Source organism: Phoca vitulina, unplaced genomic scaffold (assembly GCF_004348235.1).
Source record: "Phoca vitulina isolate PV1807 unplaced genomic scaffold, GSC_HSeal_1.0 scaffold12, whole genome shotgun sequence".
In the NCBI taxonomy this organism is placed as follows: Eukaryota; Metazoa; Chordata; class Mammalia; order Carnivora; family Phocidae; genus Phoca; species Phoca vitulina.
Window position 1 is genome coordinate 31,455,504 of NW_022589715.1, and position 25,431 is coordinate 31,480,934.

Below are 25,431 nucleotides of genomic sequence, written 5' to 3' on the forward strand. Positions count from 1 at the left end.
TCAAGACACTGTATTTCCCCGAGAGATATAATATTATCTTTGCCCACAGGGAATTGACAGTCTAGCTGGAGAAACAAGCCATTTGGATAAGGTTTTAATGTGAGAAGCAACAAAAGGTATTAGAAACGACAGGGTTTTAGACACATTTATATATGAATTTCAATGCTTACCAGCTGTGAACTTTGGACAAGATACTTAAATTTCCTCAGCTGTAAGGTGTAAAAATCTACCTCTTAGGGGTTTTGTGAAGCTTAAATGAGACATGTGAAAACAGAGGCCTAATATTTGTTCAATCTTTCTTCAATGGCACGAGCTAAGTGTCAATGAGTAGAAATATCAGTAAGTGATATAGCAAAGATTAAACAATTTGATCCGGTACAAAAAAAATTCCAAGACAAAAATCCCAAACCTTACACTTGAAAACTGATCTGTGGAGACAGCTGAATTAGCCAATTAGGTTTATCATTTGTAACAGCAGCAGAGTTAATTAAACATACAGAGGGCTTACACCTGAAGTACAAAATGTAAACAATGACAAACAGGAACACAATCATGTTAAATTTGGAGGGGAGGGGTATCATCTTTTTGTGCAAAACTGCTAATTTAAAAGGAAAACTACCATTTAAAGTAAAAGTGAATGGCAACTAAATGCAATGTTGGATTCAATCATGGAACAGTAGTGTGAATAACTCTTCAGTTTAGTTAATAGTAATGTACCTATGATAATGTCTTAGTTTTGACAAATGTGGAACTTTTCTATAAATCTAAAAGTATTCCAAGATAAAAAACTTATTTTTTTTAAAAAGCAGATGGCAAGGGAAAGGAATATACATAGCAACTCTTAGGTATTGCCACGGTGGATTTTGAATCTCCTGAAGACAGTCATTAACAGCAAAGGCTGTGAAATCAGTCAACACACACCACCTATGCAAGCTATTCTAATGCATAACTACAAGGAACACCTGAAGTGTAATATTCTTAAAGTGACTGTCCATTTTTCCCTAGCATATTCTTGCCAAAAGCAGCTTTCTGCTAATTTTGTTGCTGTTACAAAACCAGAAAATTAAGTTACCTCGCTTTTCCATTCTTGACTAAGACATTTTTTCAATCAGAATATAAAAAGTCTCACCACATACAAGTTATAACATGAATTTGAAAGTCTAATGACAAGTGACATTTCTGAGCGTAATGCTAAAGGAGGCAGGCGTAAGTGTCCCATCTGTTTCCATAATAAGACAGGCAGCCAAATACTCTTAATCTATTATACAAAACTCAAAGAAGAGTTAATAAAATGATATAAAACTTACTAGGGCATTTTTATTCCTAAGATCAAATAATGGCCATAACTGACTTTTTTTTTTTTTTTTTAAGTACCTCTGTTGAGAGACACATTAAGTGGTTGTGAACTTTCACTAGCTGTGTGTTCAGCAAGACAGCTGAAGCTTTTACACTCGGGTCTGCAAGAGAAGGGTTTACTTGCATACAAGAAGGCAAATCCTATGCTAAAAACTAGTGACAGGTTTAAGGCAGACCAATTTCAGTGTGTACAACCAACACACAGAGACATACAAGCGATCTTAATGCTTAACTCAGTTCAGAGGCATTCGCTAACTCTTTTTTAATAGACATGTAAAATTTAGAGGGCAATTTTCAAGTTTCAAAGAAACCTTAATAATCTTTCCAGATTTCAAAGAAGGAAAAAATAAACAGCAATGCAGCAAAGTCATTTCTCTTGCTGAAATGACCTCCAGCTTCTACAGGCTACTCCCGGTTTCGCAATAACTGAATCTGAGACTCCAACCACGTACACACAAACGGAGCAGAAGCAGAGAACACTAAAGCTTCCCCAACAGTCCTGGCAAAACCCACCTACCTTCCCTCAGCCCTCCCAGTTTCCCTTCCCGTTCGCGCACACATGGTTACCTTGACTTCCACCAGTAAAAGAGAACAGCGGTTAATCAGCAGGCAAAATCCTGTTTTATCATCATTTACAGCCACTATCCTAGCGAGCCGTAGTGCTACTAACCTGATTTCAGGGAGGCAGAACTAAACCCGGCAGAACACAGGGGTATAAATTATACGTATCCAAAATGCCAACCCAGCAGCTCAAAGCAGCTCAAATGTCAATTTAAGGAAAAGGGTTTCGCAAATAGTGTCTCAAATGAACAATTTCCACTTCCAAACCACCCACCTCCCGACTGAAGCAACCCAGGAGAAAAAAACAAGGGGGGGGAGGGGTGTCTTACCTTGTACATATCTCGACATTTTAGGGATTTATTAAAATACTCTGATGTGTATATATATATTAATTTCTAGAGGAGCCACGCTATAGGGCAGGTCTTCTGTCTTCCTCCCCTGCTTTAACAACCGACGTGTTCTTTCTCCCCTTCCTATATTTAGTCACTTAAGGGAGTATTTATTCAAAGCTATTAAAACTGCCTCAAAAAACAAAACAAAAAAAACAACAAACAGGAAAACCTCCTCCACTTCCAAAAAGACAGGAACTTAGTGTGAGTCCGCTTGGAACTCCTATCTACACTGCGCTCCTGACACAAACCAGAGCCAACTGGAGACTCCCGGAAAAGGTAAAATCACACGAACTTAAATTTCATCAATGAAAGAGGAGGATCTACAACGGCTATTTCACCGCCCCCCGGGTCCCCACGCCCTCCTGGGCTGGACCGCAGCAGACACTGGCCGGCCGCACCCGGCCCCCCCGGCCCCTCCCCCTCACTGCCGTCCAGCCTCCGGCCAGTTCCCCGGGAAACCCCGGTCAACAGCTGCCAGCGCCCAAGCAGGGTCCGGGAGGCGGGTGAGGCCGCAAAGAGGGGCAACGCAACCATTTTTACCAGCCCATAAACACCCTGGAACTAGGAGGGGGCAAGAATTCCACGCGCTCGCGGGCGGGCCGGAGCCGCCAGCTCGCCCCCTTCCAGCAGCGAGTGGCGAAATCCTGCCGCGGCTTGTTCTCGGGAGGGGCCGAAGGCCACATCGCCCCTCCCCCGCAGCAAACACTAAGGGTCCAGCCGCGAGGGGAGAAACTGCATGCCGCCCTGAGCCCGATGACAGGAGTGCGGGAGGGCCCCAAACCCCAAATTCGCCCTCCCAGGCCACACGGCGGGTCGCGGAGAGGAGCTTTACACGTCTCCCAGAGGGAAACACACCCGCCTGAGGGGTCTTGGGAAGTCCGTCCCCGCCTCTCCAAACCGCCACCTAGACCCACCTTCCGCTTCTTTTAGCAGCTGGGAAATTGGGGGCGTTTATGGCGCCACGGGAAGAAGGCTCGCAGGCTGAGAGAATGTCACCTCTGAGGCACCCTTCTCTCTCCCCTTCTCCCCTCACACATGCACAACTTGAACTCCTCGCCAGCGGTCACAGCCCAGCTGCTGACCCCCTGCGCCCACCTGGCTGCCGGCTTGTGACACCCCAAGCCCCCACTTCCTCCCAAACACCTCCCCTCCCCCTCCATTTGGAGCAGCCCCGCTCAATGCGGAAATGTCCCCGCAGCTCATACGGACAGGAACAACTACCAGTCAGGAGCCGAGGCGGACGCAGGGCCTGACCAATGAGACGCGCGTAGGTGGCAGGGGGCGGGGCGTCTGCGGCCCGAGGGAGCCCCGCGGAGATGGGCGCCGAGCGGGACCCTGGGGTCAGCTTGTGGGAGCCGCGTCTGCCGCGACGGGGACCAGTAAAATTCCTAGCCTTCTGCAGATACTTCAGCAAGGGAGAGAACCTGAAGTACGAGTGGTTATTTTTGTAGTCCATAAAAATGTTCCGGTTTACCAGGGATTGAAGATAGATATCTAAGCGGCCGATACAGCCAGAACGCCCCAGGGCAACTACCTGAGCGAGCCCAGGCCCTTCTCAGTAGATACAAACTCTACTCACTATTCCTGGTCTAGGGAGGGTGAAGGTGCGTCAAGGACTAAGCAGTGGGATGTGTGGGGCCCACAAACAGAAGGAGGGATTTAGGGCGTCGAAAAAAGTGCCAAGTGAAGGCTCCGCCACTAGAACCACCACGCCCCAGGACCTATTTCTGTAGAGATTTCTGCTGTGATAGGCATTTACTTTTCTGATCAAAGTGGAAATGAATGTTACCCCTCGAGATGCTTACCTTTAGTATTCTTGATGTCCACAAAGAAGGAGGATGTTCAAAGAACATTGGCAGTGGCGTGGTAACCGGAACGGCGAGAGGGCCAGCCCAGCGCCCGCTAAATCACACCTGGTATTGCCAACACCTGTAAGACTCAAAGGCGTATCTCAGACTTCCCTTCATGACTCAGTCAGCCTGCGTCAGGACAGATGAATGGTCAGCGCTCTCTTAGGGGCCTCCAATAAACCAAGTAATTCTAGGATTTTGAGGCTTTGGACAACGCTAATCAACCAAGGTACAGTGAGAATTTTTTAATGATTCATCTCTAAACAAACTTTATTTAGTGCCACATATTCATATGGAAATGTTACTAGATAAATAACACCGAAAAGGCCAGTGATTTGTCATGCTAGAGAGCAACAGTCCTTGGTAATACATTTCTTACGTGAAATCCCGAAAGACTGACCTCTCAGCTATAAAACTAATTTCCCCAAATAAAACCAAAGAAATGTCTAAAACCCAGATATCTACACTTTAATAACAGCACTTGGAGACACAGTCTGAATCAGAATCTCCGCCTCCTTTGTGTGATGTAGAGAAATTATAGTAGCACTAAATAGTATTTATCAATCAGTGTTAACACCAAAATAAGATGCCACCAAAACATTTGGGCCCATTAGGTTGCTTAGCCTGCAAAAGATAAAGGGCAATGAAGAGTAATTTATACAAGGTTTTTTATAAGTAGGATGATCTGTTATTTTCTACCTTTATAGAAGGTTAAGAGAGAGGAAGTGAGTTTTAATTGCAGCAAGAGCATTTGGTAATACCTAAGAATGACATCTTGATTTATAAGTGATTAAATATTGAGATATAATACCAAAGGACGTTGTACATTTGCTGCCTCAAGAAATCTCCAAAAAGGAACTACCTGTCTTCAACGATTAAGTCCGTAATCACCCAGAGACTGGCTCTTAGAGAAATAGCACTCTAGAAGCTATATTCCCAAGCATTATTTTCAAATAGTGCCCTGTAAAATGGAATTTCCTTATACAGTGATTTAAACTTAAGTTTCGGGGCACCTGGGTGGCTCAGATGGTTAAGCATCTGCCTTCGGCTCAGGTCATGATCCCGGGGTCCTGGGATCGGGTCCCGCATCGGGCTCCCTGCTCCTTGGGGAGCCTGCTTCTCCCTCTGCCTCTCTTGCTCTCTCTCATAAATAAATAAATAAAATCTTTAAAAAAATAAACCTTACGTTTCGAGCTCCTAAACATTTTGTAAAAGAGCCTCCCACTTCCTCTAGAGCCACTAGAAATAACCTCACTTGGCTGATAACGTGGGGATAGGAAAGGGAGATCGTGGCAGTGGACCACTGGTGTATGTGTGTGTGTATGCGTATTTAATCCTTTTTTTTCATGATACACTACTGTGGAATTTCCCTTCAAGGTGCATGATGTTGATATATCTATCATTAGAAATCTGTAACATGGATAGATAGATTTACAGATTAAACAAACCTTTGTAGAAACTTGGGGCATTCTAAAGGAGGATGAAGATGGGGTCCTGGGAAGGAGTGTGTATGCAGGGGTAATTTGGAATGAGATGGCTTTTTAGATTTACTGCTTGGCACAGTGCCTGGTACATAGCAAGCGTTCAGAAAGTGTATACTGAATGACCAGTTTAGTGCCACCAATAAATAAGATTTTAAAATTTAAGGGGCATCTGGGTGGCTCAGTCAGTTAAGCGTTTGCCTTTGGCTCCGGTCATGATCCTGGAGTCCCAGGATCAAGCCCTGCATCGGGCTCCCTGCTCAGCAGGGAGTCTGCTTCTACCTCTCCCTCTCCCTCTGCCCCTAACCCCACCCCTGTTCATGTTTCTCTCGTGCTCTCTCTGTCTCTCAAATAAATAAATAAATAAAATCTGAAAAAAAATAGGTTTCTAAAATTTAATTTCTATTTAGAGGTAAAGAATTTTTAAGTTTTAGTTATTTCTACCTAGAATGTGCACTTGGGCCAAAGTGTAAGAATAATAGCAGCAAATGCAATGTCCTGATGACTTTACAGTAAGTTTTGCTAACTCCCAACGTGAGCATTATCCAATAAGAGGTGGTTTAGAAATTGCTAAAGTATGAAATAAGTGTACAGACCAGGAATGTGTGTGGTCTTTTTTTTTTTGTCTATCTTACTTCCATCCCCTACACACAAGAAAATAAAGCAAGGCAATTTTGGAGAACATGTCAGAGACAAAAATTTCTATGTCCTGCCCCGAGTGTTTAGCCAAGAAACCAGGCAGCAATTATACACTAGACTGTTGTGCACATTCAATATTGGCTCCCATCTGTATCTATCTAAATCCTAGGCCACCCACATGAAAAAGGAAAAAGAGGCCACTGTTAGAAATTGCCAGTTACTGCCTAGATCTAACAATAGGACATTTTTAGTCAAAAGATAACCAAACAGGGTTAACTGGAAAAAGATATCAAATAATATCTGTGAGACAAACTACTAATAATGAATGAGTAGTCTAAAAAAATGAATGGTGTTTCCAATTACTTGAGGAAGAGAAAGACTTCATTCTTTCCTATTGCCAACACCCTGTTGTTAATGAATCAGGAAGTTTGTTGAAACAAGTTGTGAATTTAAATTATGACATATCCTTCTATTTATTCATAGTATGATTTTTAAATTACATTTGCAGGTTATTTAACTTTTATATCACAACAGTAGCAATTATTTCAAATAACTAAGATGCTTTAAAAAAGTGTTATCTCACATTACAGATAATTAAGAGTTGATAAATCTTCTAAGTAGTTTTAAAAGTCATCAGGCTCAGAAGAATGCAGTTTAACTGCAACATGCATTATCTTGTTCTCATTTATCAATAATTCCCCTCTAGATTCTCCTTTGAAAGTTGCATAGAGGGCCAGTCCTTACTATGTTGTCTCCTGCTTCTCCTGTTCTGCATGTTGCCCAGAGGAGAGTGTTGGTGAGAAACGGTGATGCCCATGAAATTGTTGTATCTCACTCATGTATCTCACACATCCCCCTCTGATGATAGAGGCAGAGGAGTCATTTCCTTTATGAGTAGGTAGCCATAAAAGAAAAAAACCTATATTCTCTCAGGGTTTTTAATAAACATAGATCATTATGTAATCATAATTCAGAAATATAAAAAACTCACTAAAAAATAATACATCCCTTCTAAATTCATAAGATAAACATTCTGCTTTTCTGTGGTGATATATGTATGGATGATGAGGCTACTTATTGACTTTGAAATCCTCATAGAGAAGAGCTGTGAAATAGAAAAGCATTCAGTTTAATCCTATTTTTTCTTCCTCTTTCAACCATATTAAAGATTCCCTGTTGTGCATTCCATCAAATGTCTTTTGATGGTTTTCCAAACATCTCTGCCTCTGGTCTAGCTTATTAAATTTCCTGCCAGTGCCACCACTGGGAAGGAAAGGATAAAGAACTTCTGTTCCCTAACTTAGTCTCGCGGAATTTATTTTGAGCATTTCACACCCACCACTCTAAGTATTAAAAAGAAGATCCTCAGGACTGTTCTTTGGATGAGACCTAAATAATTGGGTAATTATATGTCATTAAATGGGTAATATGATTAGGGAATAAAAAGTAACAGTGTTTTTCCCTCTCTAGAGTGGAAAGGAAGAGGAATGTCATTTAGAGAAAAGACCACAGAAAAAATGTGGTATATTAATGTTAAGTTCTGGTACCATTTTTAATTGAACTTTTTAAAAAAATTCCAATAAGGATACACATCTTTAAAAAAAATCTGACCAGTACCAAAATGTTCGTAATGAATAGCAGTACTCTTCTGCCCTACCTCTCTTTACTCTATCTTTGCATGCCAGAGGCAACCATTTTTCTTCTGACAGTTCTATATACCTGATAGTTATTTCTAAATGTTTATAGTGCCATTTTTTTTTTGGTTCCTGGATTTTAGGCAGTATGTGTTTGACTTCTTGTTATAACAGAAGATAGACTTTGCTCACTTAAAACCCTGGCCTTGTTTTCTCTTTTGTATTAATTTCCTAAACTTTGTAGAGCTATATTTCCCAACCTTTTCCCCATCACAGCACAGAGAGAAAATGATATTTGTGTGGCATCCTGAGATAACCTAGAGGGAATTTGTGGGCATCATATTGGACTTGGTGATAAGTTAATTGCTTTTTAAATAATAAAAGCATGAAAATAAAAAATAAATGGAAAGTAATAGGAGAATTATTAGATAATGAACTTGTATAAAACTCTGAGATAAAATCTTTTCAAATTTTTGAATGAGAAATTTGAACTTGCCTGCATGAACATAACCTTTAGAGTCAGGTTTTATGCTTGAAAAAGTACACATAGTTTCTGATCAAGACTTTCAAATTATAATCTCTTCAAAGTCTTGATAGGCACTGTGGTAGGATGAATAATGGTCCTCAAAGATAACCAGTTCTTAACCCCTGGGATCTGTGAATGTCACCCTGTATGGTAACAAGGACTTCAAAAGTGTGACTGAATTAAAGATTTTCAGATGGAGAGATTACCCTGGATTATTTGGTTGGGCCTTAAATGTAATCACCAGTGTCCTTATAAAATGTAGGGAGAAGGGGGCCCCTGGCCAACTCTGTCAGTAGAGCATGTGGCTCTTGATCTTGGGGTTGTGAGTTCGAGCCCCAGGTTGGAGGTAGAGATTAGATAAAAAATTAAGTAAAATAAAAAATAATAAAACATAGGCAGAGATTTGAAGACAGAAGAAAAAAGTGATTTGATGATAGAGGCAGGCGGAGAAAAGACAATGTGATTCAAGGCCATGAGCTAAGCAACAAAGACAGCCCACAGAAGCTGGAAAAGACAATTATTTTCCCCTAGAGCCTCCAGATGTAGTGTGACCCTTGCTGACACCTTGATTTCATCCCAGAGAAACCCATTTCAGATTTCAGGCTTCCAGAACTATAAGAGAATAAATATATATTGTTATAAACCACTCAGTTTGTGGTCATTTGTTTCAGCAACCAGAGGGAAGGAACACAGTCACCAATCATAAGAAATGTTGTACAAATAGATTTTTTTAAAAATTTAAAACCATTTCTTTAGAAACCATTAAAAATATGTAATGGTTTAAATTATATTCAAGGAATCTAACAGCTCTTTTTATTAATAAACACAATGATGAAATTTGATGTGATAAGGCAAGTGGATTTTTAATTCAGCTGAACTTTTATCTAGCAAATTATTTTTAAATAATGATGAAGCTTTAATTTGTAAAACACATACATTGTTGGATCAGTAAGGCCAAAATTAGTTTTGATGCCATTAAAAGGGCATATCAGCTGCAAACAATCAAAAGTATCTGATGTCTGTGAAGTCAGAGTTTCAGAGCCACCAAAGTTGCACCATCCAGGAGCTCCATGCTGGCTGTGATGTGCTAAACACAGCCAAGGAAGTACTCTACCATCTGGACATCTACTTCAGCAGCCAGCTGCTGAGCATACAGCTCTTCACCTTGGATAAGTGGCCTGTGGAACTACTTTATGTTTTTCATCATCCACTCCACCTGTAGAGACTCTGTTCCTCTTGGGCCACCCTCTGATAAAGGCTGCTGCAGCTGGAGGCAACCAGCCCTGGGGGTCCCAACTGCCTGCCCCAGGCCTTAAAGCCTCCATGTCATGCTTCACAGCTGTAAGCTATTCAAAGCATTGAATTAGAAAATTCTGGTCTGTATTACCCCTCCCACCACTGCTGGGCAGCACACCAGGAAAATGAGAATTTGGAGCACAGAACAGTGCTGAGAGAGACAGGCCATTCTCAATTATCAGTGACTTTCAACCAGAGTTTAACAAAGAAAACATTAGATGTTTGGAAACCTACTGAAGTCCTGGCTTTGCATGGATCTATATGGTAACAAAAACTGAGATTTTTGAAATAATAGAAGTAAACTTATTGAAGACTACTTTCTGGATTTGGAGCATCACAGATAGATTCAGAGACTAAACTGTTTGATATCTTTCTAACACAGACCAGCATGGGATGGAGACCAGATAAAGCCACAAATGGACTACCAGGACAATGAAAGAAAAATAAGGATCCAGATACACCAAAACTTTCTTTAAGCCATGTTAACTTGAGGGTTTTACCAGTTTCCTAGTGAGAAGGAATAAAATAATGCTAAAGTCACACTGGTAATTATTTGAAATTTTTGTGTGCACATATATATATGTATGTATATTGGTATATATTACATATGTCCATGTATTTATTAATCACTTACATCCTTTCTTATTCCAAAAAGAATTTGGGGCCAAGATGTATATATTCCTGATTAAGTTCATTGCTTAGTAAACTGGATATAGTATAGTTCATTCTATAGTGGTAATTCAGTTTAGTCATTCTCATCTAATCCCTTTTGTTGTCTTTAGATAGTCATATGAAAGAACCCCTTCAGGTATTATTTTTTAAATGGATTTTTCTCAACCTAGTGCACGCAAATGATAACATCTAGGATCCAAAGAGATTTAGGAAGTAAACAGAATTGCTTGTTGGATAGGTAGGTGTACTAGATTAGGTATCTTACATATTACATGATCAATCCCTAAAGCTGTAAACACTGAAGTCCTTTGAGAAGAATCCATACAAAATATGTACCATCATATAAGGTTTTTGTTTGTTTGTTTTAATTTATTGGTATTTTTTCCGTTTCAGGTACTCATGTTTGTTTCTGAGGAGGCAGAAGAGTATACTGGGAAAAAACAGATTTTGGAAAATAACCTGTTTATTCTTTTGAGTTCTGCCACTTAGAACCTGAAAAGCTTGGTTAGCTCTATGAGACTTAGTTTCCTCATCTAAAAATGAGAGTAACAACAGATAACCTGTCTTGCCTCTTACAGAGTTATCATAAAGATCATCTCATTCACTGTTGGTACAGAGTATGAGTGATGATGATGATTTTAGTTAATGATTTCCTATATTGCCTTGATATAACATTAATCTCAAGTTATTATTCCTTGTTATTACATATTAAATATTTATTTTCCCTACATAGATGGTAAACTTTTTGAGAGCAAGAAGCTTTTATCTATCTTGTATCCCCAGAACATATCACAGTGTTTGTCACTGAAAAGAAATTTGTTGACTGAACTATCAAATAAGATATTTATGAATGAATTTAAAAGCTATAGAATGCTGTATAGGTATATATTAGATGTTCCTCATTATTTCTTTAGGAATCATGTTTTGGATGGCAAATGATCAACTTATAAATTTACTTTTAGAACACTAAAGGAGGCATTTCAAAACAAGTTCTGTTGTGATAGAGTGTTTGCATAGATGGCCACCATTCCTTCCATCCCTGTGCCCCACTCCTTTGCAATGTGACTTTGTCACTCCTCCCATTAAGAGGTGGAGTCTTTTCCTCCCAACACAACTGGAGTCTCGGTTGGCCTAGTGACTCGTTTTGATCAATAGAATGAAGCAGAAGTGATATTATGTGACATCTAATCTTAGCCCCAAGAAGCTTTTCAACTTTTAGTCTCCCCATTGGAATGCTGCCCTGAGATCAATGTATGAAGAAGCCATTTCTAACCTATTGGAATATGTCAGGCCACATGGAGTAGAGCTTTTCCAGTTGAGGCCCCATAGACCAACCTGGACTAACTCTCAAACATGTGTTGGAGTCCATCTTAGGCTTCTCAGCTCTAGTCAGACTGCCTAATGAGTCAAACTGGCCACATAAGTGACTCAGATAAGACCATAAAATAATCAGTCGCCCAGCTGAGCCAAATCTAATACTGTGTATTATTTCACAGCACAGATGACTGATAGACTCATTAATGTAGTGTCAAAGGAAAACCAAATCACACTCATTTACTCTGTATTTACCCCAGAACTGCCCTTAATCTTTGCACACTGGGACTATATTTTTCAGCCCACTCATTTCTCACCTCTAAACTCTATTCTCCAAACCCTTCTGAGGAAGAGATTTCTTCTGATCACTTTCCTGGTTAAATCAGTATCCCTAAGGGACGCCTGTGTGGCTTAGTTGGTTAAGTGTCTAACTTTTGATTTTGGCCAGGTCATGATATCAGGGTTATGAGATTGAGCACCACGTCAGGCTCCACACTAAGTGTGGAGCCTGCTTGAGATTCTCTCTCTCTCCATCTTTCTCTCTCTCTCTCTGAAAGAAAGAAAGAAAGATTAATACCCCTAAACTTAGAGATCTGTTTTTCAGAGATTTTGAACTTCTTTAAGTGGAAAAAGATAGGTTTTTATTTTAAATATATTTTTAACATAATTTAAAATATATTGTTTTAAAGATACATTGGATACTTTCAAGTTTCCAAGGATATGTCTTGCATTGTTTTAATAGTAAAAATGAAGATATAACTCAAATGCCACTGACAGGGGAATAGGTTATGACAAATACATTTGGTAGTGTGTATATATATATATATATATATATGTAGATAGATATATATATATACATTTTGACATGGAAAGATATTCCTTATATCCTAAGTGGGGAAAAACAAGCTAAAAATTACATGTAGTAAGGCCAGTTTTTACAAACTTTGGTTTAAAAAAAAAGTTTGCTTACTTGTTTGTTATCTAAGACTGGATAAAAATACACCAAAATATTAATGGTTACCTCTGGTGGTAAGGTCATGGGTGACTTTTCTTTTCTTTCTTTTTAAAATTATTTTTATATACTATTCCTTCTACTATGAACAGGTATTTGTGTAATAAAAATAAAAGTCATGTGTAAAGTGTATATCTACCTAAAAAGAAAGAAAACCGATATTCCAGCACCAATATTCATCAACCTAGTCCCTTATTCATGAATACGGAAAATCAAGAATTACCAGATATTTGAGGAAAATCAATTGCACCAAAGAGAAGGACAATGATAAAACAGAAAGCCTAAATATGAAGGACATGATTAATTCAGAGAATTAAAGATACTATAAACATAAAATAAGAACAAGCTATAGAAAAGTGACAATCAGAGTACAAGAGATAATACTTGGGAATTAAAAATGTAATCACTAAAATTAAACCATTTGATAGAAGGGATGAAAGGTAAAGTTCAAGGATTCCTGGAACATACAACAAAGAGTCAAAAAATAGAAAATATGAGAGAAAAATTATGACATCGTATATCAATCCAGAAATTTCAGCAACCACCCATGTCCATTTTATTAAACTGTTGGAACAGTGTCACAAACATAAAACTTCTTTTTTTCTAAACGCTTTCTTCAGTCATGACCTGTCAAATTGTCCTTTCCTGCCTCTTGACAATACTGGTTACTTTCGGCTTTCAAGACTCTAGTAGTTCAGTTTGAAATTCCAATTTCATATCCCATTTAAATCTCATCTCCCCCTTCTCCAGTTATTTTGACTCAGGCTTTACCTGTGACTCCAGGAACCTGCAGTGGAGAGGAGAGTATGTCTGCATCTTTACTCTTCCCTCTCCTTCAAAAATACCCAATAGTTGAGGTTGTTGTTGGTTTTCCCTTCTTGTGAGAAGTGATTTTCAGTCATTATACCTCACTGAGTTAAAAGGTAGGAAACACACTCCCCTGCTCCCTTTGGAAAAGATGCTGCACTCTTGCCTACAAAAATGCTGACAATTTCTTTTTTCACTATCCTTCCTCAATCATCTAGTCATAGACCTGGGATAGATGGGGAAGGGGGATTGGGGTGCTGGTTGGGAGTGCCAAAGCTCTAATTATTGAGGCTTTTCTTTAAAATGAGAGATACTTAACACCTCTTGGCACTCAGCTTGACATATCACCGACTCTAGGGCAATCCTATGATGTGTCAAAAAGAGGTTCTGGGGAAACAGAACAGAAAAATTCAAGAGGTAGAAATAAATGGTAAAAGAAAATGTGAAGAGAAACAAGTTTTCAGATGAAATGTGTCCAGGAAAAACTAAACTGTATAACTCAAACCATTTTCTTTTTCACATTCTTATGAAGTTCCAGAGCACGGTTTCACTCACTTATTCATTCAAAAAATATTCATTGAACACTACCATGAACCAGACACTGGTAGGCTGCAGGTTTATAATGGTGAACCTAACAGAGAAGTATACTAAGTGAGGCTGACAGGCTATAAACCAATAAATAAAATAATAATTAGTTAAATAATTACAGATTGAACAAAAAGCTATGAATGAAATAGAGTGCTGTAATCCAGAATAACAAGGAACATTAATATGGTAACATGGTCAAGAAAAGCCTTTCTGAGGGGTAGCATTTAGACTTCTGCCTGTGGAGGTTAAAATCCAAGTGACACTGTGCCCTCCAGAAGGCTACTTTTATGTGTGGGTTAACATGGAAGCCCTGAGCATTTAAGCTAAAATCTGAAGGAAAAAAAAAATCAACTATGTAAAGACCTAAGGAGAATGTATGCTAGATAGCACAGCAAGTACAGAGGCTCTGAGATAGAAGGAGCATGGTGTATTCTAGGAGATGACAGGAGGATGGAGTGAGGAAATAAGCGAGTGAAAGATGGCAAGAGACAAATAATTTTGGAGAAATGGGAGGAATCAGACATGTAGACCTGGCTGTACAGGTTTTGGATTTATCCTAAATGCAATGAAAAGCAATTCAGTCATTTAAAGCAAGGAATTGACATGATCTAATTGACATTTTTTTTTTCTAATTGACATTTTTAAAAGAGTATAGAGATATATTTTGAAGGTGGAAATAACAGGAATTGGTGATGGATTCATTGAGGAGGGAGGAGTCATGAGGAGAGAACGAAAGGGAAGAGTCAAGGAGGACAATTTATCACAGGGCCATTTATTGAGGTGGTAAAGGCTGAGGGAGATCCAGATTTAGAGAACCATTTTGGTCATGTTAAGTTTGAAATGCCTGGGAGACATACAAGAGAGATGTTAAGTAGGTATTTAAAGATGTGAATCTGGAGCTCAGAAAGGAAGTCTAGCCTACTGTTATAAATTTAGGAATTGTCAGCAGATAGTTTTTAAAGCTATGAGAATGGGTAAGATCATGTAGGGAGAAGGCATAGAGAATAGAACAGAGGGTACAGGAACTCTGGCATTTAGAGGTCATATGGAGAAAGGAAAAACATGTGAAGGAGATTGAGCAAGAGTAGCCAATTATTCAAGAAAACCAGGATAGTTGTGTGGTATAGAGCCCATAGAGAAGAGTATCAGACAAGGTCAATAATGAGAGCTCAGTTAAACTGAGGACAGAAAAGAGAGTCAAGTGAGTAGAGATTGTCAGTTACCTTTACAAGACCAGTAGAGTGATGGGAAAATTGAAGTAGATTGAAGTTTGCCATTTATCTTCTCAGCAACATTGATTTTTAGAAGACAATGGAGCAATACTTTCAAAGTTCTGAGAGAAAATGACTCTGAACCTACAATTCTATGATCAAAACATTCAAGGATGAGGACAGACTAGGGATCTTTTCACCTTTTTTGGGGGGGCTTCCTATGCCTTTTCAGGGGGGAAATGCCTAAGGAAATGTTCCAGCAAAATGAAAAGAGAGCTCAAGACAAGAAACATGGGAACTTAATAATAGGATATTTCAGGAACACAAATATTTAGGGCCCCGGGGCAATCAATAATAGTAAAACAGAAAGAAGGATCTAGAAGAATGTCTTTAAGAAAGAAGTATATTCATTTTATGAAATAGTATGATTAAAAACATTGATAATCTTAATGATAGGGTGACCTATGCTTCTCCTGTCATCAACACTAAAGAAAGACAACTGGAATCTTTAGCAAAGGCAAAAAAATGTGTAAGCCATGGTCCAAAGATGAAACAAACTAAAATGTGACATTATTATGAGTAATCAATGGACACGTAAAAAAAAAGAATCCATTTCACATTACACCTAGAACATTCTCTTTCAGTAAGTGCAGATCTAGTAATATGGTTTGACTCCCTTTTCATGAGTTTATTCATACTACCTGATTCAGCAATGAATAAGACTTTAAAAAATGGTAATGCTGAAAAAGAAACCCTTCACTTTTCAAATTAAATTTAAAGATAAAATGTGGAAGACTTGATTATTCTAACAGTAAATATAAATATTGACAATGTAAAAGTAGTGATAGAGCTAATGGAAGTTGGTAAGTGGAGAGAAGTGAAAGGATGCAAAATATATTAATCTTACATAATAAAGGAGTCAAGAGACACTTTCTGAAGTGGGTGGATCAAGAAATAGAGGTGTGAGTATATTCTTTAAAGCAATAAAGTAACAAATAGAACTTACTGTAATATAATAAAAATTTCAAAGAGGAGACCAAGGGAAGAAAAATGAAGAGTAATATAACTGAGCTAAATTCTTATTGTTCATTTTCAGTGTGGAATCAATAAAAAAATGTCAGGAGTTGAACCAAAATGTAGCAGTATGTATGTATTGTTTTCAATTATGAAGGTAAGAGAAATACAGTGTGATACAGCTACCTTTAGGACACTTTTTTTCAAATTGTGGGAATGAAATCAATTTAGTGGGTTACAACCTACATTAGAAAAAGAAGATAAAAGGGAAAATTAAGTAGCATTGCACTAGTAAGGGTAAGTAAAATCGATGAAACTTTTCATCACTTTGTGTGTGTGTGTGTGTGTGTGTGTGTGTGTGTGTGTGTGTGTAAAATGTATTTGCCACTTGGGTCCTGGTCAACAAAGTGCTCTAGGAAGTAGGACTAGGCTGTGAACAATCATTGGGCTACATTTTTATCTTTCATTTTTCTACTCATCTGTTTGAATTTTTTTAACTCATGCATGTACTACTTTTATAATTTAAAATATATATCTTTAGTTTTGGGGTTTTTTTTTCTTTGTATTTAATACATAAAAAATACAAACTCATAAGCTTCTGTAACATAAAGTGGTTTATTTCCTAACAAAAGCAATTATTAGGCAATTTTTTTGAGAAACAAAATGATAGGCTATCTTCCATTACTTAAGAAAGGAAAAGTTAACAATAAGTTTTGAAGATTACTTAAGGTTCAAGAGAGGGAAGGCTGGGGCAGGGGCAAGAGTTTAAGGTGTTAGAAGTCTAGGCAATGGATTAAGTAAGAAGATAAAGCAAGAGAAATCAAAATTTTAAAATATTGTCACACTATAAACCAATGCTAAAGATGATTTTGAATCAGCAAATTATTTTGATTCTATGTAATAGTGTTTTATCTGACAGTGAACACTATAATTGCTTGCATTTCTATGGTGGCTTTCAATTTTCCTCAGTTTGCCCTTAAAGCAAATATGAGACCAATTTTGAGTACCTCCTTACTTAGACCCTCCCTTTTCTAAAAGCTTCTATTCCACTTGGATAAGATCTCTGTTGTCTTGTGTACCTTGTGACCTGCCACCTAGCTGTATATACCTAATTGGACCAAAGAAAGACTACTGACCCAACCTGTACCAGTGAGATTTTCTCTTCTAGGAATTTGGAGTTGGAACTCAGAAATACTGATCATTTTGTGTTGGTCACTTGGGGAATAAGAGTATCATTCTGGGGCAGCAATATTTGGCCCATCTGCATAGATACACAGAAAAGAATTCATCTCCCTAAAAAGGAAAGAATAAAGCATGGAGGAGAGGCCACTAGTTTGTCAAATAAAAAAATACTTAAGTACCTACTGTTCCAGGTACTGTTCTAGATACTAGGGACACAGCAGTGAATAAAACTGAGTTTCTGCCCTTGCTAGTATATATTCCTGGGGAAAGGAGGAAGATGATGAACAAACACATATTTAATAAAATGTGAAGTAGTAATAAATTCTATGAAGAAAAATGAAGGAGGGCAGGAGATAGAAAGTTTGAAGCTGGGATCAGGAAATAATTTGAGCAGAGTTTTGGACCAGTTGGGGAAGGTAGCCAAAAAAATATCTGAAAGAATTGCTTTCCAAGCTGCAGTTCTAGGACATGCAAAAACTTTGAGTTGGGAACATTCTTGGGAGGTTCAGGAGACACAGTGGTAAGAAAAAAGAAAAAATAAATCTACACCTTGATAAAGATAAAGAGGAGATCTTAAAAACATCCAGAGAGAAAAGATAGATTACCCAGTTGTTATATAAATGGGTTCAAGATGGCTTCTCTATATTGGCCACTATATATTGTTTAATTATTCCCAGCAGGCTAGGACCTTGAGAGCAAAGCCTGCTAGTGCCAACCCAAGTTTTTACACATCCAGATGCTTTTAGTGTAGCCTAAATAAGCAGATTTCTAATATTTAGATCCTGCCTGCTAGGTGTACCCCATGAAACTGCATCCAACATCTTCTAGCCATAGATAAGACAAACTCTGTAGCTGTAAAAGAACCCAAACTGCTGTTGCCCTTCAGAGCTCTGACCCAGAGATTCCCACCGTGCTACTGAGTGACATATCGTAGACACACAAGCCCCCTCTCAAATTCCTCTCTCCTTGGAAGTTCCATTGTCCTTTTACCCTTCTGAATGGTAGCCCCATGCAGCCATCTCTGGATAGTCTCTTGCTGTGAGTGACTTCCTCTTTCCTGTGGTCCTATCCAATTGCCACCTAGTAAACCTTATTTGCACTATTGTCATCTCATGGTCTTGTCTCTTCCTTGATCTGTCCTGAAATTCTTGAACTTACCACACAAATAGAACAAAATTAGATTGAAACTGACTTCTCAATTGCAATAATATAAATCAAAAGACAATGGAATAATATAATCCAAGTAGTAAAGGCAAATAACTGGCAGCCTATAATTTTATACCTAGCTAAACTATAACTTGAGAGACAAAGTTGAGAATCCCTACTAAAGGATATACTTCATTATTAAATAAATTATGCCACAAGGAAGAAATAAGATACAAAAAAAAAAATAGCGATGGGGGCAGGTAAATACATGGGAAAATCTGAACAAGTATTAACTGTATAAAACAGTGATAATAATAATGACTCATGAGGGAGTACAAAAGCAAGATACAGCTAAAATACTAATGATAATAACATGTACAATGGAGTAAGGTAATCATAGAAAAACTATGCTAGGTCTTTGTTTTATTCAAGATCAAGGTAGGTATATTTATCAACTTTAGACTTTAAGTGTTCATATTAAAGATATCACTAAGAATATATATAGGATTGGGGCACCTGACTGGCTCAATTGGTAGAGCATGCAACTCCTGATCTCGAGGTTGTGAGTTCGAACGCCACATTGGGTGTAGAGATTACTTAAAAATAAAATCTTAAGAAAAAAGCAATATATGTAGGATGTATTACTTCAAAATGCAGTAGACAGAGGGAAAGACAAATAAAGAAAATTTATTTAATACAATAGACATAAGCAAAAAGAATAGATTTTAAACTGTAAAACCTAAAGACAATTTTTTTTAATTTAAAAGAGAAAATAAGCATGGAAAAATGGTAGAAATAAATCCAAATGTATTAGTAAACATTTAATAAATACCACTTGGACTAACTCACAAATTAAAAAAGAGAGACTATTAGTTTAGATTATTAGACTAAGAAAAACATATAAAATGCCCCTGAATGGAATTTACAGGAAACATATCTAATGTGAGGACACAGAAATATTTAGGTAGGTAAAGGAAGAATTTCTACAGTAAGTCAACAGAAAAAAAGTTCAAGGATTGGAAGGGAATAAATAAAACTGTCATTATTTGCAGGTAAGATGATTGTCTACATAGAAAAATCCAAAAAATTCTACCAACAAATCATTAGACTTAATCAGATAATTTGCCAAAGTGTCTGATGTAAGATTAATATACAAAAGTTAAATACATTTTATATACAACTAGAGAAATAACATTTTAAGAGTTTTTTTTGTGATAGCAAGAAAAAAATTAGAACATCCTTTGAATATTAGGCAAGACCTCATAGAGAAAATTGTAAAACTTTAATGAAAAATATATTGACAAATATAAGCATATTGTTGGTAGAAAGACTCAATATTATAAAGAAGACAAGTCCCCCAAAATTGATCCATCTATTCAAATTAATTTCAATTGAAATCTTAGGTGGAGGGGGTTGAAGGAAAGATGGCGGAGGACTAGGGGACCCTATTTCAACTGGTCCCCGGAATTGAGCTGGATATCTACCAGACCATTCTGAGCACCCACAAAACCAGCCTGAGATGTAAGAAGATCTGGATCTCTACAAGCAGAATATTGCAGGTGGTTGGTTTTGAGGTACGAAGTGGGGAGCCCTGATTCCGCGGGCAGATATCGGAGGATAAACGGCAGCGGGAGGGTGCCTGGCTGTGGGGATCCTACACCACCGGTGAGCAACAGCCTCACACGCTAGGGACGGGGCACAGACTCGCAGACCAGTAGCGGCGGGGGCAGCCCTGGGGGCGGAAACCCGGAGTGGCGGGGACGTGCGGGTGAACTGGGAGTGGCTGGCGGTTTTAGAAGCACAAAGGGTAGAGACGTGCCCCGACCTGGAGGCAGGACTGGGAGCGCTGCGGAGGGGCGCACAACCCAGGACGCTGCAGTTTATAGCAGCATGGACAGAAACGGAGACAGTGTGGCCTGGAGAGCTCACTGAAGAAGACCGTGATCTCTCTGCTCTGAGGCAGAGGGTTGGAAATGGTCTCTTCTGCTCTGACTCGCGGAAGAGACGTGGAAAGTGCCAGGGAAAGCCGCTGAGAACAAAAGCCCCCAAAACTGATTCCCGCTGAGCCATCCCCTGCCACAGGGGGGCAGGGCAATTCCGCCCAAACAGGGTTGCCTGAGTAACAGCGCGGCAGGCCCCTCCTACAGAAGACAGGCTGGGAAAACAAGAGGCCAGCAACCCTAAGGTCCCAAGAAAACAGGTGCATCTTGCTTGGGTTCTGGTCAATAATTTGGACTCTATACATTCCTTCAAACACCCATCAACAGAATGACTACGAGGAGGAACCCCCAAAATAGAAAAGACTCAGAGATTATGACTTATGCTGCAGATTTACAAATGGATGCAGATATAACCAACATGTTGGAGATGGAATTCAGGCTAGCAATTGTGAAGACAATGGCTACAATGGAGAAATCAATTAATGGCAACATAGAGTCTCTAAGGGCAGAAATGAAAGGTGAATTGGCAGAACTTAAAAATGCTATCAATGAGATCCAATCCAATCTAGATAATCTAACAGCTAGGGTAAGTGAGGCAGAAGAATGAATAAGTGACCTGGAAGACAATATAATAGATAAAAAGGGAAAAGAGGAGGCCAGGGAAAAACAACTAAGAATCCATGAAAATAGAATCAGAGAAATAAGTGACACCATGAAGCGTTCCAATGTCAGAATAATTGGAATCCCGGAGGGAGTGGAGAGAGAGAGGACTAGAAGATGTATTTGAGCAAATCATAGCTAAGAACTTCCCTAATCTGGGGAATGAAACAAACATTTGCATCCTAGAGGCAGACAGGACCCCTCCCAAGATCAAGGAAAACAGGCCAACACCCCGGCATGTAATAGTAAAACTTGCAAATCTTAGAACCAAGGAAACCATCTTAAGGGCAGTTAGGGGGAAGAGATTCCTTATGTACAGAGGGAGGAACATCAGAATAATGTCAGACCTATCCACAGAGACCTGGCAAGCCAGAAATGCGTGGCAAGACATATTCAGGGTACTAAATGAGAAGAACATGCAGCCAAGAATACTTTATCTGGCAAGGCTGTCATTTAGAATGGATGGAGAGATGCAGAGCTTCCACGACTGGCAGAGACTGAAAAAATATGTGACCACTAAGCTGGCCCTGCAAGAAATATTAAGGGGGGTTCTATGAAAGGAGAAAGACCCCAAGAGTGATCTACAACAGAAATTTACAGGGACAACCTATAAAAACAACGTCTTCACAGGCAACATGATGACAATTAATTCATAACTTTCAATAATCACTCTCAACGTGAATGGCCTAAACTCTCCCATAAAACGGCACAGGGTTGCAGATTGGATAAAAAGACAGGACCCATCCATATGCTGTCTACAAGAGACTCATTTTGAACCTAAAGATACATCCAGACTGAAAGTGAAGGGATGGAGATCCATCTTCCATGCCAGCGGACCTCAAAAGAAAGCTGGGGTAGCAATTCTTATATCAGACAAATTAGCTTTTAAACTAAAGTCTGTAATTAGAGACACAGAAGGACACTATATCATTCTTAAAGGGTCTATCCAACAAGAAGATCTAACAACTGTAAATTTCTATGCCCCCAACATGGGAGCAGCCATCTACATAAGCCAACTGTTAACCAAAATAAAGAGTCACATTGATAACAATACGTTAATTGTAGGAGACCTCAATACTCCGCTCTCAACAATGGACAGATCATCTAAGCAGAAAATCAACAAGGAAACAAGAGCTTTGAATGATACATTGGACCAGATGGACCTCATAGATATTTACAGAACATTCCACCCTAAAACAACAGAATACTCATTCTTCTCAAGCACACATGGAACTTTCTCCAGAATAGACCACATACTGGGTCACAAATCAGGTCTCAACTGATACCAAAAGATTGAGATTATTCCCTGCATATTCTCAGACCACAATGCTTTAAAACTGGAACTCAATCACAGGAGAAAATTTGGCAGAAATTCAAACACTTGGAAGCTAAAGACCACTCTGCTCAAGAATGTTTGGGTCAACCAGGAAATCAAAGAAGAACTTAAACAATTCATGGAAATCAATGAGAATGAAAACACATCGGTCCAAAACCTATGGGATACTGCAAAGGTGGTCTTAAGGGGGAAATACATAGCCATCCAAGCCTCACTCAAAAAAATAGAAAAATCCCGAATTCACCAACTAACTCTACACCTTAAAGAACTAGAGAAAAAGCAACAAACGATGCCTAAGCCACGCATTAGAAGAGAAATTATTAAAATTAGAGCAGAAATCAATGAATTAGAAACCAGAAACATAGTAGATCAGATCAACAAAACTAGAATCTGGTTCTTTAAAAGAATTAATAGGATTGATAAACTACTGGCCAGACTTATCCAAAAGAAAAGAGAAAGGACCCAAATTAATAAAATTATGAATGAAAGGGGAGAGATCACGACTAACACCAAGGAAATAGAAACAATTATTAGAAATTATTATCAACAACTATATGCCAATAAACTGAGCAATCTGGATGAAATGGAGGCCTTCCTGGAAACCTATAAGCTGCCAAGACTGAAACAGGAAGAAATTGACAACCTGAATAGACCAATATCCAGTAACGAGATTGAAGCAATGATCAAAAACCTCCCAAAAAACAAGAGTCCAGGGCCTGATGGATTCCCTGGGGAATTCTACCAAACATTCAAAGAAGAAGTGACACCTATTCTCCTGAACCTGTTTCAAAAAATAGAAACAGAAGGAAAACTTCCAAACTCATTCTATGAGGCCAGCATTACCTTAATCCCCAAACCTGGCAAAGACCCCATCAAAAAGGAGAATTTCTGACATATCCCTGATGAATATGGATTCCAAAATCCTCAACAAAATCCTAGCTAATAGGATCCAACAATACATTAAAAGGATCACCCACCACGACCAAGTGGGATTTATCCCCGGATGCAAGGGTGGTTCAACATTTGCAAATTAATCAATGTGATAGAACACATTAATAAGAGGAGGAGCAAGAACCATATGGTCCTCTCAATTGATGCAGAAAAAGCATTCGACAAAATACAACATCCTTTCCTGATTAAAACTCTTCAGAGTATAGGGATAGAGGGAACATTCCTCAAGTTCATAAAATCCATCTATGAAAAACCCACAGCAAATATCATCCTCAATGGGGAAAAGCTGAGAGCCTTTCCCTTAAGATCAGGAACACGTCAAGGATGCCCACTCTCGCCACTATTGTTCACCATAGTACTAGAAGTCCTAGCAACAGCAATCAGACAACAAAAAGAAATAAAAGGTATTCAAATTTGCAAAGAAGAAATCAAACTCTCTCTTTTCGCAGATGACATGATACTTTATGTGGAAAAGCCAAAAGACTCCATCCCCAAATTACTAGAACTCATCCAGCAATTCAGTAATGTGGCAGGATACAAAATCAATGCACAGAAATCAGTTGCTTTCTTATACACTAACAACACAACTGTAGAAAGAGAAATTAGAGAAACGATTCCATTTACAATAGCACCCAAAACCGTAAGATACCTCGGAATAAACCTAACCAAAGAGGTAAAGGATCTATACTCTAGGAACTACAGAACACTCATGAAAGAAACTGAAGAAGACACAAAAAATGGAAAAATATTCCATGGTCATGGATCAGAAGAATAAACATTGTTAAAATGTCTATGCTACCCACAGCAATCTATACCTTCAGTGCCATCCCGATCAAAGTTCCAATGACATTTTTCAAAGTTTTGGAACAAACAATCCTAAAATTTGTATGGAATCAGAAAAGACCCCGAATCACCAAGGAAATGTTGAAAAAGAAAAACAAAGCTGGGGGCATCACATTGCCCGATTTCAAGCTATATTACAAAGCTGTGATCACCCAAGACAGCATGGTACTGGCACAAGAACAGACATATAGACCAATGGAACAGAATAGAGAACCCAGATATGGACCCTCAACTCTATGGTCAACTAATCTTCGACAAAGCAGGAAAAAACATGCAATGGAAAAAAGACAGTCTCTTCAATAATTGGTGCTGGGAAAATTGGACAGCCACATGCAGAAGAATGAAACTCGACCATTCTCTAACACTATTCACAAAGATAAACTCAAAGTGGATGAAAGACCTCAATGTGAGACAGGAATCCATCAAAATCCTAGAGGAGAACATAGGGAGTAACCTCTTTGACATCAACCACAGCAACTTCTTTCAAGATACATCTCCAAAAGCTAGTGAAACAAAAGCAAAAATGAACTTTTGGGACTTCATCAGGATAAAAAGCTTCTGCACAGCAAAGGAAACAGTCAACAAAACAAAGAGGCAACCCACAGAATGGGAGAAGATATTTGCAAATGACACTACAGATAAAGGGCTGGTGTCCAAGATCTATAAAGAACTTCTCAAACTCAACACCCAAAACACAAATAATCAAGTCAAAAAGTGGGCAGAAGATATGAAAAGACACTTCTCTGAAGAAGACATACAAATGGCTAACAGACACATGAAAAAATGTTCATCATCATTAGCCATCAGGGAAATTCAAATTAAAACCACATTGAGCTACCACCTTACACCAGTTAGAATGGCAAAAATGGACAGGGAAAGAAACAACAAATGTTGGAGAGGTTGTGGAGAAAGGGGAACACTCTTACACTGTTGGTGGGAATGCAAGTTGGTACAGCCACTTCGGAAAATAGTGTGGCGGTTCCTCAAAATGTTAAAAGTAGAGCTACCCTATGACCCAGC

General features: G+C 38.8%; 1 protein-coding gene and 1 pseudogene across 2 annotated transcripts in view; one reads left to right on the forward strand and one right to left on the reverse strand.

Annotated features, from left to right (window-relative positions):
• UGP2 (UDP-glucose pyrophosphorylase 2) overlaps positions 1–3,470 on the reverse strand; it is a 71,886-nt gene extending 68,416 nt beyond the window's left edge. Inside the window, exon 1 of one of the 2 annotated variants that reach the window (XM_032410863.1) lies at positions 3,224–3,470. Coding sequence is in view for 1 of the 2 variants with exons in the window: in XM_032410862.1 (XP_032266753.1) it covers positions 2,247–2,265 (19 nt within the window). In the remaining variant the exon portion in view is untranslated. Of the gene's footprint in view, positions 1–2,246; positions 3,168–3,223 lie in introns of those variants that run through there. The other variant, XM_032410862.1, reaches the window with a different exon arrangement.
• A 636-nt stretch (positions 3,471–4,106) lies between these two features.
• The window catches only part of LOC116636448, a 118,006-nt pseudogene continuing 96,681 nt past the window's right edge, over positions 4,107–25,431 (forward strand).